At 38.4% G+C, this 22,673-nt stretch overlaps 1 protein-coding gene across 1 annotated transcript in view; it reads left to right on the forward strand.

Moving 5' to 3' along the window:
- ROBO2 (roundabout guidance receptor 2) overlaps positions 1-22,673 on the forward strand; it is a 436,228-nt gene that overhangs the window by 404,586 nt on the left and 8,969 nt on the right. Inside the window, exons 24-25 of the mRNA XM_053933903.1 lie at positions 1,810-2,024; positions 16,231-16,401. Of these exons, the coding sequence (XP_053789878.1) occupies positions 1,810-2,024; positions 16,231-16,401 (386 nt within the window). The remainder of the gene's footprint in view (positions 1-1,809; positions 2,025-16,230; positions 16,402-22,673) is intronic.

Below are 22,673 nucleotides of genomic sequence, written 5' to 3' on the forward strand. Positions count from 1 at the left end.
TGATTTTTAAATACAAGTGATTTTTATTACATGGAATTTTTTAATATATTTTTGTTGTTTGGCTGGATATTTATCATGCTAGTCAAAGTTAGTAGAAAGTCCTCCATTGTTTTGACTGGGAAGGAATATTTTTTCAGTCTTCTTTACACAAAGTTAACCTGTCCATTGTAGAGACTGGGGAAAACTAAACAGCAAGATGAGACCTGTCAGGGTCTCAGGGTACTGTGGGAGCAGCAACTGAGAAATAGACATCAGCCAACTAGGAATTTAAGAAAGAGCCCATTAGACATTACTGGAAAAGTACATAATCATTATGGCCTTGATCCAGCAAATCACTTAAGTATATGCTTAACTATGAGTACATGAGAAATTGGCTTCAATTGTTCTATCACAAGCTTAACATTAAACATATACTTAAGCATTTTGCTTGATTAGGCGCTAATCACGCTGTTTATTGAGGGTTAGTTAGATGGTAGTGCCCTTTAGTGCCCCAGTGTTTTGAATACTATGTAGAACACTAAAAACCTGGTGTCCAGGCAGAAAAGTGTTCAATAACTGTTAATCAGAAGGGGGTTGTATGTCAGAAAGGAAGCACTTGTTCTGGAAATTAGATTCAGAATAAGCAATAAGTTAAAACCTACACTGAGGTAGAGAAAGTTACCAGTGGTACATAACATTTACCATGACATTCTCATGTCTGATAGATTTACATGATGAAAATTTAAAAAAAAAAAAAGGCTCATTGAATAAAGAGAATTCATTCATGCAGGCAATAATTTAGCACAAAGTTTCCACTGAAAATGTACTATAGCTGGGAGCCAAACAGGTGACAATTGTAATTTCTTCAGTTTTACTGATGTCCAAGCAAGAGACCAGCAGAATCCGGGATCCCATCCAGAGTGCTGCCGATTCAAATCAGGTCATGGCACCTCATGTAGAGCCACCCAAGGATTCCCACGTGCCTAAGTTAGCAATTTCAAGTGTGGTACATGCTCTTGTGCCAAGGCCAGTCATGCCTGGGTCCTCTGGCACAGCTTGCTGTGTACCTGTTGTGCTGTGGGGAATGCTGCTCTGAAAGCTGATGGTGTTCTTTTCTCTCAGAGACCAGGCAAATCATGAATCCCATGCTTGCCTTTGGCCATTTAGCTATCTTGTGGGTTCTTTTTTGTCTTCTTTTTCCTTTTTTTTTTTTTTTTTTTGCTTTATGTAATTGCTGCATGCAGTAATTTCACACATGCATGCCCTAATACTGCTGCAATTAAATCAATTAAACTTCTTTGACTAAAGCAAAATGAAAAGGCCTCGCTGATGAAGTGTTCATTGGACTTGAAAATTTCTTCTGTCCTACTGGCCATTTCCTCCTCTTTAGGGTGACTTTTGCTTCAGGCACTGCATCTGTTTAAGCGGAAGGAGTGAGATTTAACTTTGGTTCAATGTGTGATTTGCAAGGGGGAATATTGGGTGACACACTTATGTGCTGGGCTGGAATTCAGAATTGTGCTTTTCCACGGGTTTCCTACCTGATTTATGTAGCCTCTGTGTCTATCGCTCTTCATCTGTGAGAAGACACTCCTGACCTTCCTCATCCTAGAGGATTTTATTTTATTCTTTTTATTTAAGACTGGAAAGTATGCAAGCACTCTGGTATTAGAAGCTGCAGTGAATAACTGAACTGAATTTTCTTGAGTTTGGCCTAACCAAGCACATTTTGTAAATATACTTCAGGACTTGTTGAAAGGCTTGTGTTTTATTGACCATGGGCTGCAAAGTCTCATCCATTCTGATAACTTTTCCTGTTTGTTTGTGTAGGCACATCCAAAGCAATACACAACCTCCTCAGGCTCCAGTTCCTCCCCTAGGATACGTATCTGGAAACCTTATTTCAGATTTGGAAACAGATGTTCCAGATGACGATGATGATGAGGATGATATTGAAGAAGAAACTGTAGAAATCAGTAGGCCACTGAGAGGTCTAGAGCATACTCCAGGCTCCAGTATGGACAATCTAGACAGCTCTGTGACAGGTAACCAAACACAGTGACACCAACTTGTTACTACCAGTAAAATACATCACCATTTGGACACTTTCTAAGTGAAAATTTATTCCACTCGATTTCTGTAACATTTAAAATGTTAATACTAAACACTAACGTTAAAGAAGGATTTGGAAATACTTTGCTTTGCTGAAAAATGATAAGGAAATTCATGAATTTTAAAAAGCTTTAAAGACTTGAAAGAAAATTCAGTTATATCCTGGCTTTCATGAAAGGTTCATTCTAGTAGAGAAGCAAGGCAGTTACATAAAAAGGAGGAGGAAGACCTCAGCTTAGGAATATATATTTCATAAATCAGGAGCAGCATAAAAATGTTATCTTAAAACACTTTTAGATATTCTGCTGGGCAAATGCTTTCTGAGATGAACACAAGGAAGTTAAAGACTTCAGAGTAAGTGTAGCTAGATCTGCACAACATTTATTTCTAGAATAAATACAACATTTATGTTGGAAAATGTGTATTTTGAACGTACTTTGTGTTGCTGAATTTTGCAATTGTTCCCTTTTAGAGAATCTGTTTAATAATTCTGACCCTTCTTCCCTCACTTCTTCTGTCCTTTGCATGCCTTGGAAAGCTACGTCATCATCAAAGGGGACCTAGAAAGGGGACCTGCTATAATAAACAAATGCATGGAATCGGAATGAATTAAATTACTGTTGGTGAAATGTAGGCAGTGAAATGTGGATATTCTCAGTTCAGTCAGAGAGAAAAAGAGGAAGATTTTTCCCAGGCTTAGCCTGAGAATATCGACAGTGAAAGACATTGTTTTTTGAAAACACGGATTTTATATGGACATCATGCATTATTTGTAAACATCACTGTAGTTCTTTTTAGGTTGAACCAGGGCCTCTGTATAGTGTACTGTGTCCATAATGTGAAGGTGTGCTGGAGACCCAAATATCCCCAGTGTCACAGTGTTAGTGGGTGCTGCTTCAGTTTTGATCTCAGCAGAAGAACACTGATTGTTGGCTTTACCTTAAGGGAGACTTGTTCAGAACAGCTTCCTATCATAGCACCCCTGAGTTCCTTCTTTGTCTGGACCTCTGAAATTCCAAGGCTTTTGCACTCATACTTAAAGATTGCTCTTCTGAAAACATTGCAGGAATGTGACAGTGATGGAACATCAATACTATCATTTTCTTCCTTTCCCTTGTTGAATGAAATAGTGTGTAGCTTAATCCCACCTTCCAGGTTTTCCTTCACTCTAGAGCCAGGCAGCTAGCCAATCTAATTAGGATTTAAGAATTGTATCTCTGCTGCTTTGATTTGAAATCCAGATGCAACTGAAGGCCATAGAGTTAAAGCTTAAATCCCTGAATTGAGAAGGTTAACTTTTTAGTGCATGTGTATGTTAACTCACTTTTCTTGAATTTCTAGTGTAATCTCCTTCAAGCTATAATTCTGCATATTTTTGCATATCTCACTAATGGCTCAGAGCCCTTTCTGTTAGCAATTCACTAAGAGTTTTGCACTGGTAGAACAGTAATAAATAAATTAAAAAAAACAGGTTGGTTTTGGTAGATATTAATATGGCAATGCTTATGTATCTGTAAATCAGAAAATGAATGTTTCCACATTTGCATCTTCACGTAATAGTTTGGATCACCCTCCCTAGAGCAAATAAGGAATAGTTGCATTCCTGCTCCAATTTGAAATTTTATTAAAATGTATGCTTTTATAAAAAACCTTCAAACTTGTAATAATATTTTAAAATCTTGTTTAATTTTTGGTGTGTTAAATGTCTAATTACTCGAGTTTTAAAGGCTTCTTGATGTTTTGGAAGGAATTGGGCAGAACTTCATAATGTAGACTGGCAGTATATTTAAGGTGATCTAAATTTGCTTCCATTCGTCACCACCACAAACTTCATGTGGCCTCATCCAGCTGAAATTTAAGGGTTTTCTTTTGCTGTTTCTTTTGCTTGTTTAATTACTAGCTGGATAATTCCTTGCCTCTGATTCACTGCATGGCAAGGTGTGTGCTGGCACTGCAGGAAGGGAATGTGCAGCTGGAGGGGAAGTAAAATTATAGACTGCCCCTATAGCACTCAGCCAACATTTAGACTGACTGAATTAGGGAATGACAGCCTCACAGAAATATACCTAATGTGTTAGCCTAAAGGGTCTGTAAGGTGGCAAAATCTTCAAATAACAAAACTACTTGAGTTTTCCTCAGTTACTATTAAAAAATTGCCTATTATACTTGGGCAAATTTTGTTTTTCAAAGGAAAATTTTAATTTTTGTTCATCTCTTTCTGTTAACTCTTCTAGGCTGTGTTCAGTGGTGTTAAGGAGTGTATACCAAATTGCTTCAGTTGTTCCCAAGCTGTTTCTCATTCTTCAATTTGATTGCTTTTAAAATACTGTAGAACAACTAAATTGTTCTTTCTTGTGCTGAGAATATAAAAGCTACTTCTTTTCACAGAGCCTTTGGTGACTTCAGCCAGCATTTTTCTAGGAATTTATAGATCACATTTTCACTTCTCTAAACGTATTTGAAAATGGAGGCGAGTGAGAACAGCTGACCCAGATGAAGCAATATTTCTTTTCATTCTGAAATGCCCTGTGAGTTCAGTGTTTGTGAGAAATCTAAATTGACATCCCTTGGTCCAGACTTCCTCCAAACAGAGTTGCTGTGGCGGGAGCAGGGCGAGGTTCCTCACCCTATAGTGTTAGCAAGCCTCAGCAATGCCTCAAAGATAGCCACTCTTGGACTGAAATGGGGCTTTGTTCTTCGTGGCTGAGCTGAGAACAAGGATTTCCTGCAGTGCCAAATGTGGGATTCTCCGAGGGGAAGCACTGGCACTTCATGAGCCAAAGCACAAACTACTGAATCCCTCTGACACCACAGTGCTGCTCCTTTAAACTGTTTAAAAGTCAAGTTGTCTTCCAGGCCCTTGAGTTTTAGTCACAGCTAACTGAAGATTCAGACAAGGATTTAATCTGCACTATTAAGCTTTTCTCTTTGCAGGTGGCAGAGACATAATGGTTGACATGTATAATAAAGTGAAAAGAAAGGAGGAGTGCACAGGATCTGTATCTTAACATTCTTCAGATATCACAAAGAGAATTCAAGGAGGGAGGTTTAAATTTGCACATTTGTGGGATGTACTATGAAATTAAAGCCAAGGTTTTGCTTCATTTCCCAGTATGGTTTGTTACGATATTGAGTCACTGAATCTGCTTAAAAATAACAATGGAAAGAAAGAACCAGAAAACACTGGTAAAATTTTTCCTCACTTGACTTTTAATTCATAATTATTTAGGGTTATTTTTTGATTTCAGAGACACAATGAAATATGTTTTTTTCTTTCTCTTATGTTTAAGTTTGCCATTATAATGAATTGCTGTACAGAGTTATGGCATGAGTGGCCACAAAGAGTCTGTTGCTTTATTCTGCTTTAATAGACTTAATTAATTGTATATGATGACTTTAGAAGAAATTAATTTGCTTCTCACTGAAATCACTAAGAGCAAGCCTAGGTTTTTTCAGGTCAAAGTGTTATGGTTTGGGGCTTTTCTTTGCCCTCTCCTTACCTCCTCTTCCTCCTGCAGCACCAGTGAAGCTGGTAGTGAGAGCTGAGTATCTTCAGTCCTGGTGCATTTTGACTGAAGGGGGAGTTTAACTCATTAACTAGCATGGAAAACAGAGCAAGACCTCCTCTATCTTACTGATACAAACTGATATAAACAGAGAGATATTCTTGTAAACAGTGCCTCAACAAATGGGTTACATTATTTTTTTCAATTGAATTATATAGATCTAAATCATAAAAATCTCTTCAGATTGTGTAGCTCACCAAGGAAGAATATCCCTTATTTGATATGTTTTGGTCTTGATTAAAAGACTCACTGATCACTGTTTGTATGGAAAAAGTTGATCATTCACTCTGTCTGAGCACAAATTGAATAATTCTTGAAAACTGCACAATATCATTTTCATGAGCAATATTTTACCATGGCTCAGCTCTATATTTGTATTGATTTGCTTAGGGATACCTATTGCAAAAGATTCTGTTTTATAAGCAGTTAGACAGATTGCATTTAATAGGAAGAATGTGCTTCATGGATTAAATATGTGCTCAGAAAATAGGAAACTGCTACTTTTTGTATCTCATAAAAATGGTAATGCAACAATTAGCAGGGTCATATTATAAAGCACAGACTTTACTCTAGCTTAATGGATCTAGGGATATGCATTCATCAGCAACGATAGATTTAGCATAAAATGACATGTAAATGAATTGATGACTGATCATAAATTAATTTTAGTGCTGAAGAAGTAATAGAGACACAGCAAGTTGCCACTTTATCATAGTATTTTACTGCTCAGCAACATTTGAGCAACTACTTAACGTTCTGTGCGCATTTCTTTTCTAACAGCTTGAATAAATTTGAGATTTTTTTGTGCCTTTCAGCAATATGGAAACAAAAAAAAATCTAGAAGGATGGAATGCAAACAGAAATAAATTTGGCTAAGTGACATAAATTCATTTTTCATTAGATGTTTATGAAGGTCATTAATTATCATTGGACCTGTGAAGTGCTGAATATCTACGTATGTTTTTTTCCTTTTTTTTTTTTTTAGTATTTTCTGCCCAAAAATGAAACATTTAAAACTTAGATGTTTATTCCAGGTGTATACATTTAGATATATGGGCATTTATGGTGGAGGAAAGTAAAAAACAAAGTCTAGGTTTTGGAAGTGTGATCATATTTAGATTCTGCATTCAAACACTTCTATTATTCTTCCTTATTTTGATGGTACAATAACTATTACCCCTTCTATTCCATCACTTCCACCAAAACCAGTGGGCATTCTTGCTGTGTAATCATGACAGTGGTCAGACATGCCCAAGAGAAGATAATATCTTTCTCCTGTACGAAGGCTAAAAGAATTCTGTAACTGATTTCAGCTGAAGTAGCATCAGTCCCCAAGGACATCACCCACACTTCAGAAACCTAAGCAGTCCATCCCTGTTCCATTAAAAATCTGCAGAGGAGCAGGGGCTTAACATTAATATGTGCTGAATGGTCTTGTAAAGGAAAACACATGAAGTAAGGCTAGTAGATGCAGAAAAGTATCTAATGGAGTACTCAGAAGTGACAGGTTTGTTGTGAGCAGCTTTTATTTCACAGGTGCATTAAGCTTTTTTTGTTATTATTTTTAAGTAAAGCAACAGCACAATTGACAAAGAAAAACAGCATTTTTATTGCCAGCAAAATGCCACTAAAAGCAGTAGCATGCAGTCTACTGGAAGCTGGCACCTCTGTTCCCCTCACCTTTCCCTGAGAGCAAAGAAGCTTTCTGTTTGCATTAGCACCAAGAGATATTTTATGGAGCAAGAAAACAGAGTTCAACTTTTCACAGAGCTGATTTTGTTCTGCATAAAGCATTTACTGCTGCTGTCAGCAAGAGTAAAATTTACAGTTGCCAGAAAGCGTAAAAACTCAAATGTGCTCTTGGAAAACACATAGTGAGCTGCATGTAAAGGAGACACTAAAAGCCTGTTTCATCCCATTTCAAAATGCACAGTTGATCTGAAAGGAACGTCAGCATCTCTTATTCTGCCTTTATTCAGAGAAAAACAAATGTGCATCTGATTTGGAAAGCAAGAGGCCAGTGGATGCCTTTAAACAAGCAGTCACCACATGTGCTGTGTTAACACAGCTGTGTGGTGGCCTGAGATGCCCAGGCTGGGCTCCAGCACTCCCATGCCTTCTGGGCAATGTCTACACCTCTGCAGGTCAGAGCAAAATGGGATTTACTGCTGCAGGTTTGGCTGGGGAAAAGAAATTGTTTATGCAGGGAAACTGAATAGCTCAGGAATCAGTAGAAATAATGTAGAGCTTTCGCCTTTAGCTCCCTGGTCACACACAGCTGTGGGTGCTGTACATGGCTCAGGGTATTTTGCTGACTTCAGCAGTTAGAATAAGTTTCTATATAAAAACTTCCTTCCAGCAACGAGAAGTAATGGAGCATGGTTTGGACTAGGAGGGACTTTTAAAGGTCATCCTGTTCCAACCCCCCCAACCATGGCTAGGGATGCTTTCTACTAGACCAGGTTGCTCAGAGCCCCTTCCAGCCTGTCCCACCCAGGACTGGGACATCCACACCTTCTTTGGGCAACCTGTTCCAGTACCTTGCCACCCTCGCAGTAAAGAATTTCTTCCATATATGTAATCTAAACCTTCTCTCAGTTTGAAAATATTGCTTGTCCTGTCACTACAGGCCTTATCAGAAAGCCTCTTCCTGCCTTTGTAATGACCCCACTTTATGTATGGAAATGCTACAGGAAGATCTCCCTGGAGCCCTCTCTTCTCCAGGCTGCAGAGAACAATCCCAGTTGTCCCAGCCTGTCTTCACAGAAGAGGGGTTCCAACACTCTAATCATTGCTGTGGCTCCTCTCTGGACACATTTGAACAGGTCCATGTCTGCCTTGTGCCAGGGACCCCAGAAATGGATGCAGAATTCCAGGTGGGGTCATGGCATCTCAGTAAAACTCATGTCCCTGCAGGAGCAGAGCTATGCTTCCATTGTGACAGGTCCCTCCTAGAACAGCTGCTGGAGGAGAGGGAAAGGGGGAGTGACCCATAGCCAGAGCACACTATTCCCAGCCTTACTAACACTTGCTGTCCATGGGAAGGTGGAGGAGTAGGGGAACAGAGCTTTTTTATAGGGTTAGCCTAGAAAACTGGCAGTCTGATAATAAAAATGTAGGTAATTTTAGAAAAACTGGCATGTCTATGAGTGTGTAGAACAATTGCTCTATTCACACATTACGGCCTTTAGCAGATTTTCAATATATTTCATACCTAAAATGAGATTTTTTTTTTTGTTGTTGACTGATTAACAAAGCAAATGAAAAACAGCTATTACCCATACCCTGAAAGAGTCACACCCGAATTACCATGTGCATTATATGTTGTGTAACAGCTATGGTTAGCAAAAGGACAAAGCAATGTGAGCAAATAGAAATTAAAAGTCCTTTCAAAACATGCATAGTCTCATGGACTGACACTGAAAACAAACAGTGCTCTGTATATGGTTTTATGTGTCTCTACACAGACAATAGAATATATAACACAAACCCTTGGGCCCTGAAATTAATGGCACACATGTTAAATTCTTAGCATCTAAGTATCATCCCTTTATATGTGTAGCTCTAGTTACATTTTTATGTTTCAGCTTGTGCTCACATATTTTGTGGATTATGTCTATAAGTGATTGTTTGAAAATGTCCTCAATTGGAGCATTTCATTTTCTTACATCTTCATTAGTGTTTTATCTGTAGTATCTCTTTTCATACATCATCATTAACTGTTGCTAAGTGTCTTTGCTCTCCATTCTCTATGATGTCCTATCGCACTTTGATTGTTAGTTCAGAAAATGTCTTCTCAGAGGAAATTCAGGTTTAGCCTTCCCTTGCTGTTATCTGGGTTCCCTCACATCTGTCTGCATCAGGTCGAGTCTGTTTGGAAAATAACAATTTTATGTGTGCTTTTGGCAAGCAGAATCAAGCCCTGTCACTCTCTGTTGCACTTAACACACTTCCTGCCTGTCAGACCTCCACAGACCTCTTTGGTTTCTTTTCTTGTATCTGAGGAGTGCACGGGTTTTTGTTATTATAGCCTGCCACTTCTCTGGTCACTGCAGCATCACAAAATAATCCACTGTTCTTGGGCTTTGTGGTGCAGCATGCTACCGAATTCCAGGATTCATTAATTGCACTCATGACCTATTTTTGCAGGACATTTTTAATATTTGACACCACCATTAGTTAATTAGCCTATCAATTAACTAATAAGCAGGTCGTTATTGATTTACTACTTAACAATTTTAAACACAGCAACACTTTCTTGGACATTGATTTTAAAAAAGGCTACTGTACTGCTGCACATTTTATGTGCATTTACAGAAATTCAGCTCTGCTAACTCAGTAAAGTCAGGCTATGATGACAGGTTCATGGGGCTTTTTTTTTTCCCCAACATATAGCTGATGCTAAGAGGCACATTTCAGGTATTTTGAGATGAGTGTGGTGCCTGTACTATCTCAGAACAGCACGCTGTATCCACACAGCCCCATGCAAATGCCATGCAGCAGCTCAGGTCCCAGAAGCACTCTGGTGGCTCTGCACCTCACCTGGGTTTGGTAGCTCATTTCACAGGGCTGCCCTGTTCTTGGAGGAAAGTCCTTGCTGCTGGCTCTTCCCTTTGCCTCCTGCTCCACTGCACGGTGCAGAATGACCCTGGGACATTTTAGAAGTACAGAATGCCACCATCTCCATCTGAAATCCTGAAAGAAACAGAATTACAGTACTTTGAAAAAAAAAAAAAAGAACTGAGCAATAGCTTTTGAAATTGATGGGTAGCTGACTGATACTTGATTCGTGCTTCAGAAAAATAAAAAAAAAATATAAGCGAAGAGCAAATAAAATTTATCCTTCCTTCTCTATTTTGCTCTTTATATTTTAGTTATCTCAAGATTTCTACATTTCTTTCATGTGGTTTTTCTGGTATCTGGTTTTCTGACTGCATTTTTATGATGTTGTTATCACTTTCCTCTCCTGCAGTGGTGGTAATCCATAGTTAGAAGGTACCATGAGGCCAATGCCAGTCTAGCAACTGACTCAGTGTTAAATCTGAGCATATATTTGCTCTGCTCTTGAATCTTAATTATTTCTAACCTTTTAAAAAAGTTACTTTCATCCACTAGAGTGAGCTACTTTAGATCAGCTATTTTCAGGCCATTACAACTGCTCATTTATTTTAAGGTTTTGATTTATAAAATTACATGAGGCCAGTCTTGTTCAGAATAGTTCTTGAAGCCCAGGTCTGACTTTAGCCATAGCTACTGAGACTTACATATATGCAGTCCAAAATTAAGACTTGCTTTGGCAAATATCAAACTAGATCCTGATTTGTAACAAGTCAAGTAAAACAAAAATAACAAAATCAGCCATGTTGAATTCAATCACCGGGAAAAAACATTCATTTTGAAAAGAATTTACTGTGGAGCCTTTGCATTTGTAGGGAAAATGTATTATTTTGTTTACAGGAGCAAAGCTACATGGAGCAAGCTATGAATGAAATCCCACCTAGCTCTCATAGTGCTCTGTTGTATCAAACTCTGTCAGATAAACTTTGGGGTTTGTGTTGTGAAAAGACACAATAGGTGGGTCTTTAAGCTTTAGATTAATACTGCTTTTCTGTACCAAGCTCTGTCAAATTAATTTTGGGTATCCTGTTGAGAAAGGACACATTAGGTGGGTTTTTAAGCTTTAGATGAACAAAGAATATTGAATGTGCACCACTCACTAGCCCCCTACATTTGTTTTTAGGTTCAATGGTAAATGGATGGGGTTCTGCGTCTGATGAGGACCGTAACTTTTCTAATCATAGATCTAGTGTAGGTAGCTCCTCAGATGACTCCATCTTTACCAGCGGCACTTTTGCACAAGCTCTGGTTGCAGCAGCAGATAAAGCTGGGTTTAGGCTGGATGGAACCAGCCTGACAAGAACAGGTTTGTAGACTCCAAGTTGATGCTTTCTGCATGAAGGGTGTCTCTGCCTATCCTTCTCTCAGTGAAACTGCATCTCACACTTGTCTAACATGCATGGGATAAGGTGGATGGAGATACTTCTTTCGGTATATTTTAAATGAAACCTTGCATTATGTTTCGTTTTTAGTGATTTGAAGTAGTGAATAGCACAAGCTTTTAATCTGCACCTTTGGTCTGCTGCAGTTCCCCTCAGTGCTGACTCTGCTCTAGATTTACTGACATATGCTCATTTAATATTTCGGAGAAGAAATTACTAATTCTGCCTTGCACCTTTGATGTTTTCATTTTCTGGAAAATCTCCTCACAATCATTCACGTTTCCAGTGATGAACATCACGTTTAAACTGTTACCTCCATTCCTGCTCTTCTGTTGCATTTCATCCTGCAAAAGTGTGTTTTTCTGTGAAGTTCTTCTGAGCATGGGGTGAATTGGTGTGCTTTGATTGTTAACAATACAAACTGTTCAAAGCTTAATTAATAGCTGATTTTAAAATCCTTAATTAACAAGTTAATGTATTTTGATAACATTTAATTTTGGTTATGCCAACTGAATCTGCCAAGTAAAATGTAACACAGGTGAAGTGGATATTACATTTGAAAACAGCCAACTTCTGAAATTAATTAATGAGAATGAAATATATTTTAGTTATTTTTAAATCTCCATATGTTTTATTTCTGTTTAAAAAGATAAAGAAATTTCATCTTTATTCTGGTAAGAAAAGGATACATTTGCATTTCCTTAGTCTTGTAAAAATAGCAACAATAACTAATTATTTAAATCCACAAATCTAATAGCAGAGTATGAACTTGTGTCATATTTTTAGTTATGCTTCCTCAGCTAGTTCCGGATGACAGGTCCCATAATATTCCTATCACTTAAATTTTTTAGACTATTAGTCTGGTATGAAGTCTCTCCTTCAGTAAAATGTGTGCATTTAAGAGAAAGTCTCACATGTTGGGGCTGAAAACTGTAGGCTTTCTGCATGCAATAACTTCATGGCAAGGACTGCCTTTTAGGAACATTAGGAATAAAGGAAAGAGTTGATGGCAAAGTCCAAAAACACAGCTTTTTTTTCAAATCACTGGGATTTTTATCACTGGCTTCAGTCAGACGTAGTCATCCTTAAAAGATTATTTCACCATAGCTGAAGCCCTCAGTTGTTTCCCTCTATTAATGGAAAATTGAGTAAATCTGTCTTCTCACTTAAAAAAAAAAGAAAACAAAAACCAAAAAGAAAGCAAAACCAAGAAAACTCATAAACTCATGTAGACTTTAACTTATCTAGTCTGCATACATTTGGCCAAACTATAAGTTAAAATATAACATTTTCCTTGAAGAGTCTTCCAGGTTCTGAATGAAAGGAGCAAATCTTTTCCAACCTTTTTTTTTTGTTGGTGTTTGCTCCAGTAAAAGTTAATGCAAAGATTCACCAAAATTACTGTCACTTGTATCAAACCTTTGAGAAGTGCAGTTTCCACCACAAACATGCTCATAATAGAAGTAAATGGACACACAAACACAGACCCTTTAGAATAAATATGATTTTTTATTGTAGCTATGTGAGTGGAAACTACAGTGAAAGGATGAGAGCCCCCTTGTCAGTTGTATTTTCCTAGCTTGATTAGGTCACAAATGCACTTAAAGTGAGTATGTGTGTGAATCCTCACAGACCATTAGAACACAGGTACAAAAAAGGATCCAGCAGTTGTGGTAGAGACTTCGTGATTATTACCCTCTTACTCTCTTAATGATCCAGCAGGCAAAATGGAAATAAAATAGAAACCCACATGCAAACAAACAGTGCACCCTCCTTTTCCTCACAGAAACCTCAGCAAATGGTATTTTTTGCTCACTGCAGAAAATCTCCCCCTGCTCCCTGCAGTGTCATCAGGGTGTGCCACGTCGCAGGGCAGGGTGGCTGGGTCAGGTACTCCTGTTACAGCCCTGCAGCCCCCAGAGTGCAGCACGGTGTCTGGCAGTGCAGAAGCAGCAGGATTTATCCTGCTCATTGCTCTGAAGGGAGCCTGAAGGTCCTGACTCTTCATTCCTCTGCAGTCTGGACAGTTATTTTCACCCATTTAGAACAGCTGTGAAATATTCTCAGCGGTAGGTACTAAAGGAGGTGTCCAGCTTGATGGCCTCACGTGGGAATGTTTGATTGCCAAGCAGGAGAGGCACTGGTGAATCCAGATGCAGTGTGTCTCTCCTGCCAGACACTTTGATTCCAGTTTCCAGAAGCCATCATGTGATTTGCCATGAAGTTAAAACAGCTTTCCTTTTTAACACCCTTGGGAAATTAAATCAAGAATTAGTGGGTTCATCCTTGTCTCCACTTAAACACACTAAATCTGCTGCAGAAAGTCTGACACTGCTCAGCAGTTCTTACTGGCAGGGCTGCATACAAATACAAGATGCTGTGATCAGTTATTAAGTGCATTGAAAAATGTGCTATGGGAGTCTGCACATCATTTGTGTTTGCACCATGTATGATTTAGGTCAGTGCTATTTATTTTGCCTCATTTTTGTGAAGGGATAAAAGAGAATGTTTGGTGTCTATTTCTTTTTACAACCAGCATTCTGAATGAATAATCACATTTCTTTAGTCAAAAGAGTAAGTGTGAAGAATCTGTGTCCTGCACTCACTAGTTGCATTTGCATGTTGTGAGTTTATTTTTGCAAAACATCTGTGCAGTGTGCTGTGAGCTGGGATGGAATTTCAGGCTCACATCTGAATTTCTTTGCATTAGGAGTCTTTTTTTAAATTTTTAAATGAAATCTTAATATTTCATCTGTTTTCATCTGCTGTGTTATCCTTATCCTTGAAAAAAGGGCTTGATCACTTGTCTTTGTCTGGCTGCAGCTGTGCCAGCTATAGAGGTTAATGTTCCCAAATGCTTATTCCTTGCTTTCTCCCAGCTCCAGAGTTAGCTGCTTGGGCGGGTGTTCTGTAACCCAGTTTCAGTTAAAATGAGATAGGTTAGCAAAGACATTCTTTTCAGACTATATAAATTCAACTGGGCTTTTTTTTTTTTTTTTTTTTTTGTGGAGTAGGGTTAGGGAATGTCCAAATGAGGGCTTCAAATGTGATAACCTCTGATTGCTGGCACAGATGGGCAGCTGGGGACAAGCCTGCCTGAGAGCAGTGCCCTCCTCAGGGTGCAAAACAGTCAGAAGGTAGAAGACCAAGCCTGAGACAGTCACAAAAATCTCTGAAGTCAAATAGTGAAATATTATCCTAACATGTATGTATTAATGTGAAACAACATGTTAGAGAGATTATGGCTACTTTTTCACTTTGCCCTCTTGGCACTGAGAATGTTTAAAATAGGATGCCGAGCTGCATATTAGTCCCAGTTAGGCTTTTCTAGATCAGGTCGTATGTGACAGCATGTTGGAATTAAGCACATCTGTTGGAAGGGTTTACTAGAAACATAACCCACTGCAGGGTAGACCATGGTCTAAGTTAACCAGAGGATAAAAACTGGGCCTATCATGGGCCCAGTTGACCAGAAAAATAGAAATCACCCATTTTGCCACTTTCTGTCATCTCTTACACCGTTTGGGCCTACAGCAGCACTGAAGGAGCAGAATTTCAGACTGACTTATGCATTTTCAACTGCAGATAGCATTAAAATATGTAAGAATTTTAATTACCAATTCTAAATGAATTAAGATGTTAGCATTTCCAAAATTTCACAGGAACGACATACACATGAACAAAAGAAAGTCAAAGATGGGGATTTTTAGTTTTCATCAGTTATCATTAAATATTAAGTCTACTTAACAGAATAAAAATATCAGAATAAGAGGAAGTGAATGTAGTAAATTAACTGTGCTCTTTAAATTCCGAGGCTTTTAATCATCTGCTCCATAGAACATCATCAAAGATATTTCTTTAAGAAAAATCACATAGCTTGAATAGTGTATATATATATATACACACACACATATCTATATATATATATATGAGATATAAAAATATATAAATAAATCTGAGGTCAGAATATATATTTTTAACAAATAAAAGTACTGAAAATTAACTGTAAAATTTTAGCATTTAAATATACCCCCATTTTTATTTCTTGAGAAAAGAGAGTCCTTAATTATACAGTGGTACAATGCTACATAGCTTGCAAAATTAGTTACATTTATCTCGCTGGAGTTACTCCAGATATACAGTGCATATGGGAGCCCCTAAAATGAGAATCTGGCTCAGAAAACATGAAAGTGGAAGGCAGGAGGAGATAAATTTGATATGATTGCAGGACTGTTTTCCTTCCCTGTTCAAGGCTGAGGAGTTGTTATGACACATCTGTTCAGCACACAGAGAAGGTAGGAGTTACATGGCATACAGTAGTTTTATCGCAACAGATGGAATAATTTTAATTATAAAAGTTAAAGACAAAAGAATACCAGGTTTCTCTACTTCAGTTGTTGTGGTGTGTCTTAAGGCAGTTGTTATCAGTGTGTACCTTGAGGGGACACTTCCCTGCCTCTGAGAATTCAATGTTTCAGAGCAGACATTAATAGAACAGCCCGTTTCAAGGCAATAACATTTTTTCATCTGGTTTCTCTCTCTGGTTTTTTTTTTTTTTTTTCTTTCTTCATTAGGCAAAGCATATTCTTCTTCTCAGAGACCTCGGCCAGGCAGTCCTTTTTCTACTGACAGCAACACCAGTGCAGCTGTCAATCAGGGTCAGAGGCCGAGGCCCACGAAAAAACACAAGGGCGGACGTTTGGAGCAGCCCCCTTTGCCTCATCGCCGGGAGGGAATCACGGACGGTGAGTGTTGGGGAAGGAAAACCTGCAACAGGCAGGTGAGCACAGCAGGAGAAGGCAGAGCCATCTTTTCAGGAATATCAATTCAGGAATATCAATTACTGCTTTGGTGGAGTTGGGGTCCCCAGCTTGCCACATGAGCAGTGTTACAACTCTAGCAATGTTGGGCTTGGGTGAGTGTTGGAGGAGCCTTTCCCCATTTCTGCTCTGCACATGTCATCATCTCTTAGGGTTTCTCAGATCTCAATATAAATCTTACCCCAAAATGACTGCATTGCACATGAGCTGACATTGAAAAATGGCCTGTGAGTAATTTTACATTTTATGAAAGTAGCCACCACTAGCAGTAGCTGTATGTCATGAATTCCAAGGAGAAGCAGAGAGCAGCTCCCACAGGACTTGTTTGGTTTGTGCTGGTTTTGACAGACACCCAACAGCTACAGCAACACATGCCATGTTTTCCCATGATTCTGCCTCACCTCTTGTCCGTGCTGCTTCAGTCCTGGCATCCACTGACCTCGGTGACTGTGTCTCCCTCTTTTACATCTCCACTTCTCTCTTACGACTGCTTCCCATCTGGAAATTTCAGGCGTGTCTGTTCTGCTCTTCTGATAGTTAAGATCAGCTCTATCTTCCATTTTCTTTGTCTACCCTTCTTGAGTCTGGCAAAAGACACAATTAGTACCTGTTAGTTTTTGAGGAAGACTGGATAGGAAGGTGGCCAGCTGACTACCTCCCCCTCATTTCTTCTGATCCCTGGCCTTGCACCTGTAGGTGTTGAAAGTGTTCACCAAAGGGGTTATTGTTTCATCTCCTGCTCTATGGCTCATTCTCCCTGTGATATTATTTGTGGAAACAGCTTAAAGTAGCTTAGATTCTGCTCCTGTGGATCAAAGTTCCTTTAAACATTAATTCCCTCCCCTTGTGGTTATATTACAGAGGCCTCTCTATTACACAGATCCATTGAATAGATGTATCTATGAGAGTAGTAACTAGAAGGTTATGGATGTCACTTGTAGTGGTGGCCATACTCTTGCTGTACATGTTTTGTTAACCCTTCTGAGTGCCATATCCTGTCACCCTGAACTGTGAGCATCTTAGGCCACAAATTCTGTGTACATGTGAGTTTTTAGTGCACTCAATATGGTGGACACTAATCCTTCTGCTTCTGAATACTATTGCTACAGAACTGTTTGACAATAGTGTGGATACCAGAAAATTAATGGGGATCCGTCCAGTTCCGGTTATGAGACAGATGGAAGTGGGGCTCCTCAGAGAGTGACTCCATCATAAAATTTGACATTGTTTTAAATTGGTGAAAGAGATCCAATTTTAAGATTCATTTTAAAAGAAGAAGCGCCTATTATTTTGTATTTATCCTTAATAAAATAGTAATCTTACAAGAGTTTCTTTCATATATTTAAATCAGAATACCAGTGATATACTATTTACTTCAACCTCTCAGACATGGGCAATAACCGTAACAGCTTTCGGATGCCATTTGATTAATGTTTGTCTTTTATAAACCTAGTTAAAGTTCTTGCTATATGTTACAAAAATTTATAATGTCCTTGAGCAATAGAGGAACAGTTCCCATCCTGTATTAACACAGGAAAAAACAAACAAACACAAATGGCACAGTTTTCCGTTTCAACTCCTACTGAATATGAGTCATTAAAGTGTAATGTCAAGTCTGAGTCATAGTTAAATTTGCAAAAGATCATTTGTCAATTAAGGAAGCTAGAAGTTGCTGCTGCCACCTGCATGTATGTAAACAATTGAATTTAGGAATCTCTGGTTTGCAGAAATTAAAAATGGTAACTGGGTGCTTTCTGTGGAATATTGCAATGATCTTTACAAAGACCGACAATACCACTATGCTTAAGCTGCAGCTAGAAAGAGGAAGTAGGAGAGCCTCGGATAGGTACAACAATTCCAAGCCTTAATCCAGGCCAGTCCATTCAGCCCTGGGCCATCCTGATTTCTGTGAAAAGCATCACTACACATTTTCTCTGTTTTTTCTGATGTCTCCAATGCATTCCCTTATAACTGCTTCCTCTTGGATTTGTCTTGTGAGAATATACTTGGTTTGCCAGTTGTTTTCAAATTCCCAAGTTGGATGAGTCCTGTGTTTAAGTCTCATCACATACCGGATGTCTGTCATTTTCAATTTTCATTGATCAAGAAAGCTCCAGCTTTCTCTGCCCATTCCCATACACATCCTGAGTGCTTCCTCCTGGTTAACTGTAACCATGTGGGACAGTGCAAAAGACCTAAGAAACTGTAATATTTAACACATAGCACACACATCTCAGACCATGTAAGCATTTGAGGGCTCAACTTCATGCTTAGTTTTGACAGCAATCCACACAAATCCCCTAAAACCCTGCTTCTTCATTTCCTTCAGCTGCAGGTCAGAAGCCTCTAGAGACTGACTCTAGATGGAGTTTTCATATTTGTCTTGCTGTACAATTTGTTTTTTCACTTCCACATCCTGAAAGACTATGGAGACAACAGCAAATCCACAGAGGAAGAATATGTTATGAACTCCTCAGATGGTCAAACTTTCATTCTGAGCTCACAGCCCACCAGAAAAAAAAAAAAAAAACAAATACCAAAAAAAACCCAAAACAACACAAAAAAAAACCAAAAAAAAACCAACCCCAGGAGGGTTTTAGTGTTAGTGCTCAAGGAATAATTTGTTTTCCTAGAAACAATGTAGTCATGAACAGCAAAACAGTAGAATCTGTCATATAGTTTGCAGCCCGGTAACTGTGTGACTGAAGTTAAAAGCCCTTCCTTAACTGAGTATGATATGCACAAAAAAAAAAAAAAAAAAAAAAAAAAAAAAAAAAAAAAAAAACCAAAACAAAAAAAAAAAAAAAAAAAAAAAAAAAAAAAAAAAAAAAAAAAAACAAAGAGGAGGCAGAAGGGAAATATGCTCAGGGTTCGAAAAGGAGAGCTGGAACATAAGACTTATGTTACCATGCCTTGCTACTAACTTCCTACTGTGTATTAAAAATAATTTTTAGTGTTGAGAAAATACTTACCTTCTGATGTTAGAAAGTGTTTCAGAGGCTTATTAAATGTCACAGTAATTATCACTCCTATGGGAAGAAATCACTGACACAGATAGAAAGGTGTGTCCTTATAGTTACAGGTTCTTTAACTTGCTGCTTTTTCCACTTAATAATGAGAAGCTGTGCCAAACCTTGACTGGTGCCTGAATCATTTAGCCAATGCTCTGCCTTCTAAAGAAGGGCTGGAGTAATCCCAGACTGAATATCCATCTCCCCCTTATCAGACACTCTGATGTCCTACAGCTCCTCAATCACAATCCCTCCATTACTAAATCAATAAGACCATCACCTCCCCACCAATGTACTTATGAATTGCCTTGCAGGTTTGATAATCCTGCCATTAGAGGCTTCAAAATGAAAGTCTGGATGACATCCTACTGACCTAGAAAGTTTGTAGCTCAGTGCAGGCTTTCAGGTATTTTCCCTACCACCTGAAGGATAAATGAGATTTGGATGGAAGTAGGGTGAATTAGTGTTACCATTCTGGGTATCCGCACTGAAAATCCCACTGAAGTCCCTACATTTCTAAATTCAGAACTTCTCTGAAGGGATTGACACGATGGAATGATTGACATGATTGCCTTTGTGGATAATCGGTCTTCCTTGAGGATCTGGGACTTCTAACTCAGGTGACATCTGTTACCCCTTTAGCAGGGGTAGGAGAGCCAAGGCAAGGCAAGACTGTTCTCAATGGTGTTGGAGGAAGAAACACATGACTCCAGATGGGATCTTTCAATCAACCCAGGCAAGAGAACAGAAAATATTTAGTATCTACTAAGGCACAAGATTTACAATGCAGGATGTAAGTTGTAGAGCAAATCAAAAGCCACATTTCAAGATGAAGCTCTCTTCCTGCTTCTTTTATTAAAAAGGACAGGTAGGTGTTACTGTGGCTGTCAACCTGAGTAAGGAGGTAAAGAAACAAACAGTTTAGTCAGGTGATGTTTGGCTACAATTAGTAACTGTTCTTATAGATCTTCTCAGACACTTGTAACACAGTTCAGTAAGGTTGTACTCAGGCCAGAGCCAGTTAATGTTAATTCCAAAGTACCTGTAGTTCTAGAATTCTGTGAAGCTTCATTACAAGATAAATTTTATTTTTCTCTTCAACTCATCCATAGGTTTAAAGCACCCAAGGAAATTTGCAAACATGGTGTTTCATTTTACTCCTATGCATAAGTCAGTCTTTATGCTTGTTTTGTGGATGGATAAAAGCAATAATCAGGTTAACAGTAGATCAACACCATAACTCTACAGTAATTCCAGGAGTTGCAGCCAGCTCTAGAACATGCAGTATAGTTTAAGTACAAGTCTTCTTTCCTTTTAAGTATCTAATTAATAACAACTATTAGACACCAATTTCTGAAGTAGGGTAGTCTGTTTAAAGTTTAATACTGCAATAATTTTAACTTTTTTTTTTCCCATGCTACTATTTGAAAATTTTGCTTATATTGAACGGTAAATATTTTATCTGGGAAAATTGCATAGTCCGATGTCATGTTATGGCTGTGTTTATTGGATTCAATGCCTCTCCACAAAGTGCTTATAAATCACGACTTCAGTGATCTCTATTTCAGATTGCATAAGCAGATGCCAGTGTTGTGGTTCTGTACATTAACTGGTTATGATCGCAATAAAATCAATTATAAGAAATGCCATTTTGGAAGCCAGCACTATAAAGCAATTTTAACATTGGCAAGCTCCCATACTCTCCTGCTTCCACCTACAGTAACTCAAGTGTAGTCATTGTCATGAAAGGTCGCATCTATATTCATAACAAAAAATTTCTCAAATAAATTAGTGCTGAACATAAAGCATGCACCAAGCTCTCTGACAGATTATTAAAAGGCTGCTCTCGCCAGAGGGTGCTTGCCTTAATCTGGGGCATAGCATTGCAGCTGTGAGCAAAGGCACAGGAGCATCACTGGGTACACCTTTTTTCTATTGAAAACACAAATAGCCTGCACATCTCATATATCTGTAAGAGACAGTGTTGACTGGAATGACATCCCAGCAACTTTGGAAGCATTTCTGCTCCATATGTGAGGTATAAGTATCACCTCTAACAGCAAGGACATGAAAAAAATTCTGTGTAGCATTATATAAAGCTGGATTAGAGACTCTGAAATAAACTCCCTCCAAAGGCCTCCTGACCAATTTATAAAATTAATTGCAGTTGCACTAGAGTTATGAACATCAGACTTCCCTGCAGGCAAAACAGAGGTTTACTTTTCCATGCCTGTTACTGAGCCAAGTTCAATTCCTTGGTAAGCCTTCACAACACAGTAAGATAGAAAGGACTAGAAAACAGGTCAGACCAAATCTATTGTAAGCTAACATTGGTTTTTGTGAAGTTGGTATGGCTGCAGAGATTTATTTGGGCTATCCATTGCCCCAAAACAAAATTATCAAAAATTGTTCTTTGTAAAAAAATGTGCGTATGATAAAGAACTTTCATTATGATATTAAAGGTGCTTCTATTTTCTGATTTTTTTTTTCTTTTAAATAATCTGGACTATTGTGAGTCTAGCATATTGTTTATATGAAAAAGTTGCATTTAGAATTAGAATTATCCTGAGTCTATAAATACCTTGGGTCGTGGACTAATAAAAAAGTGCACTTTTGGCCCCACAAATGTGTTTAGAAGTTTGACCTTCAATTCTACAAGCATCTTACTAGTCCAAGTCACAAACTTGGAAAGGACAGAAGTTGTTAGAGACCAGGCAATTGTCTTTCTGTTAGCTGAAATTGTGTTTTAATTGGTAATATTTGCAGGACTGCTAAACTTAAGAGTGGCCATCCTTTATTTTATGAAGAGTCCAGCTCTTCATTTTGTTGACTAAAATGCTCACTCATTGTTTGGTGGTTCCATTTAAACACATTGGTCAGAGATGTACTGATGCTTTTTCAATGACAGTAGGTTTCTCAACTACTTTTTCCCAATATTTGTGGCATTTTATTCATTTTGATGAAGTTCTAGATGAGATTTTGAGTTTATACCTTGAGCTGAAAGTGCAGTCCAAAAACAAGATGAAGTGAGACCCCGTAGGGTGGAGGGAAATTGTCAACTGGTACAGGTCAGTTTTCCACAGCCTTTCGTAATTCCTTGCTGTTATTGAACAAAGCAGCTGGAGTACACCCCACAGAAAATAAATCCCATGCTTGGAAGTGTAAGTCAGGGCTCAGAGTCTATGG

This window comes from Vidua chalybeata, chromosome 2 (assembly GCF_026979565.1).
Source record: "Vidua chalybeata isolate OUT-0048 chromosome 2, bVidCha1 merged haplotype, whole genome shotgun sequence".
Classification (NCBI taxonomy): domain Eukaryota; kingdom Metazoa; phylum Chordata; class Aves; order Passeriformes; family Viduidae; genus Vidua; species Vidua chalybeata.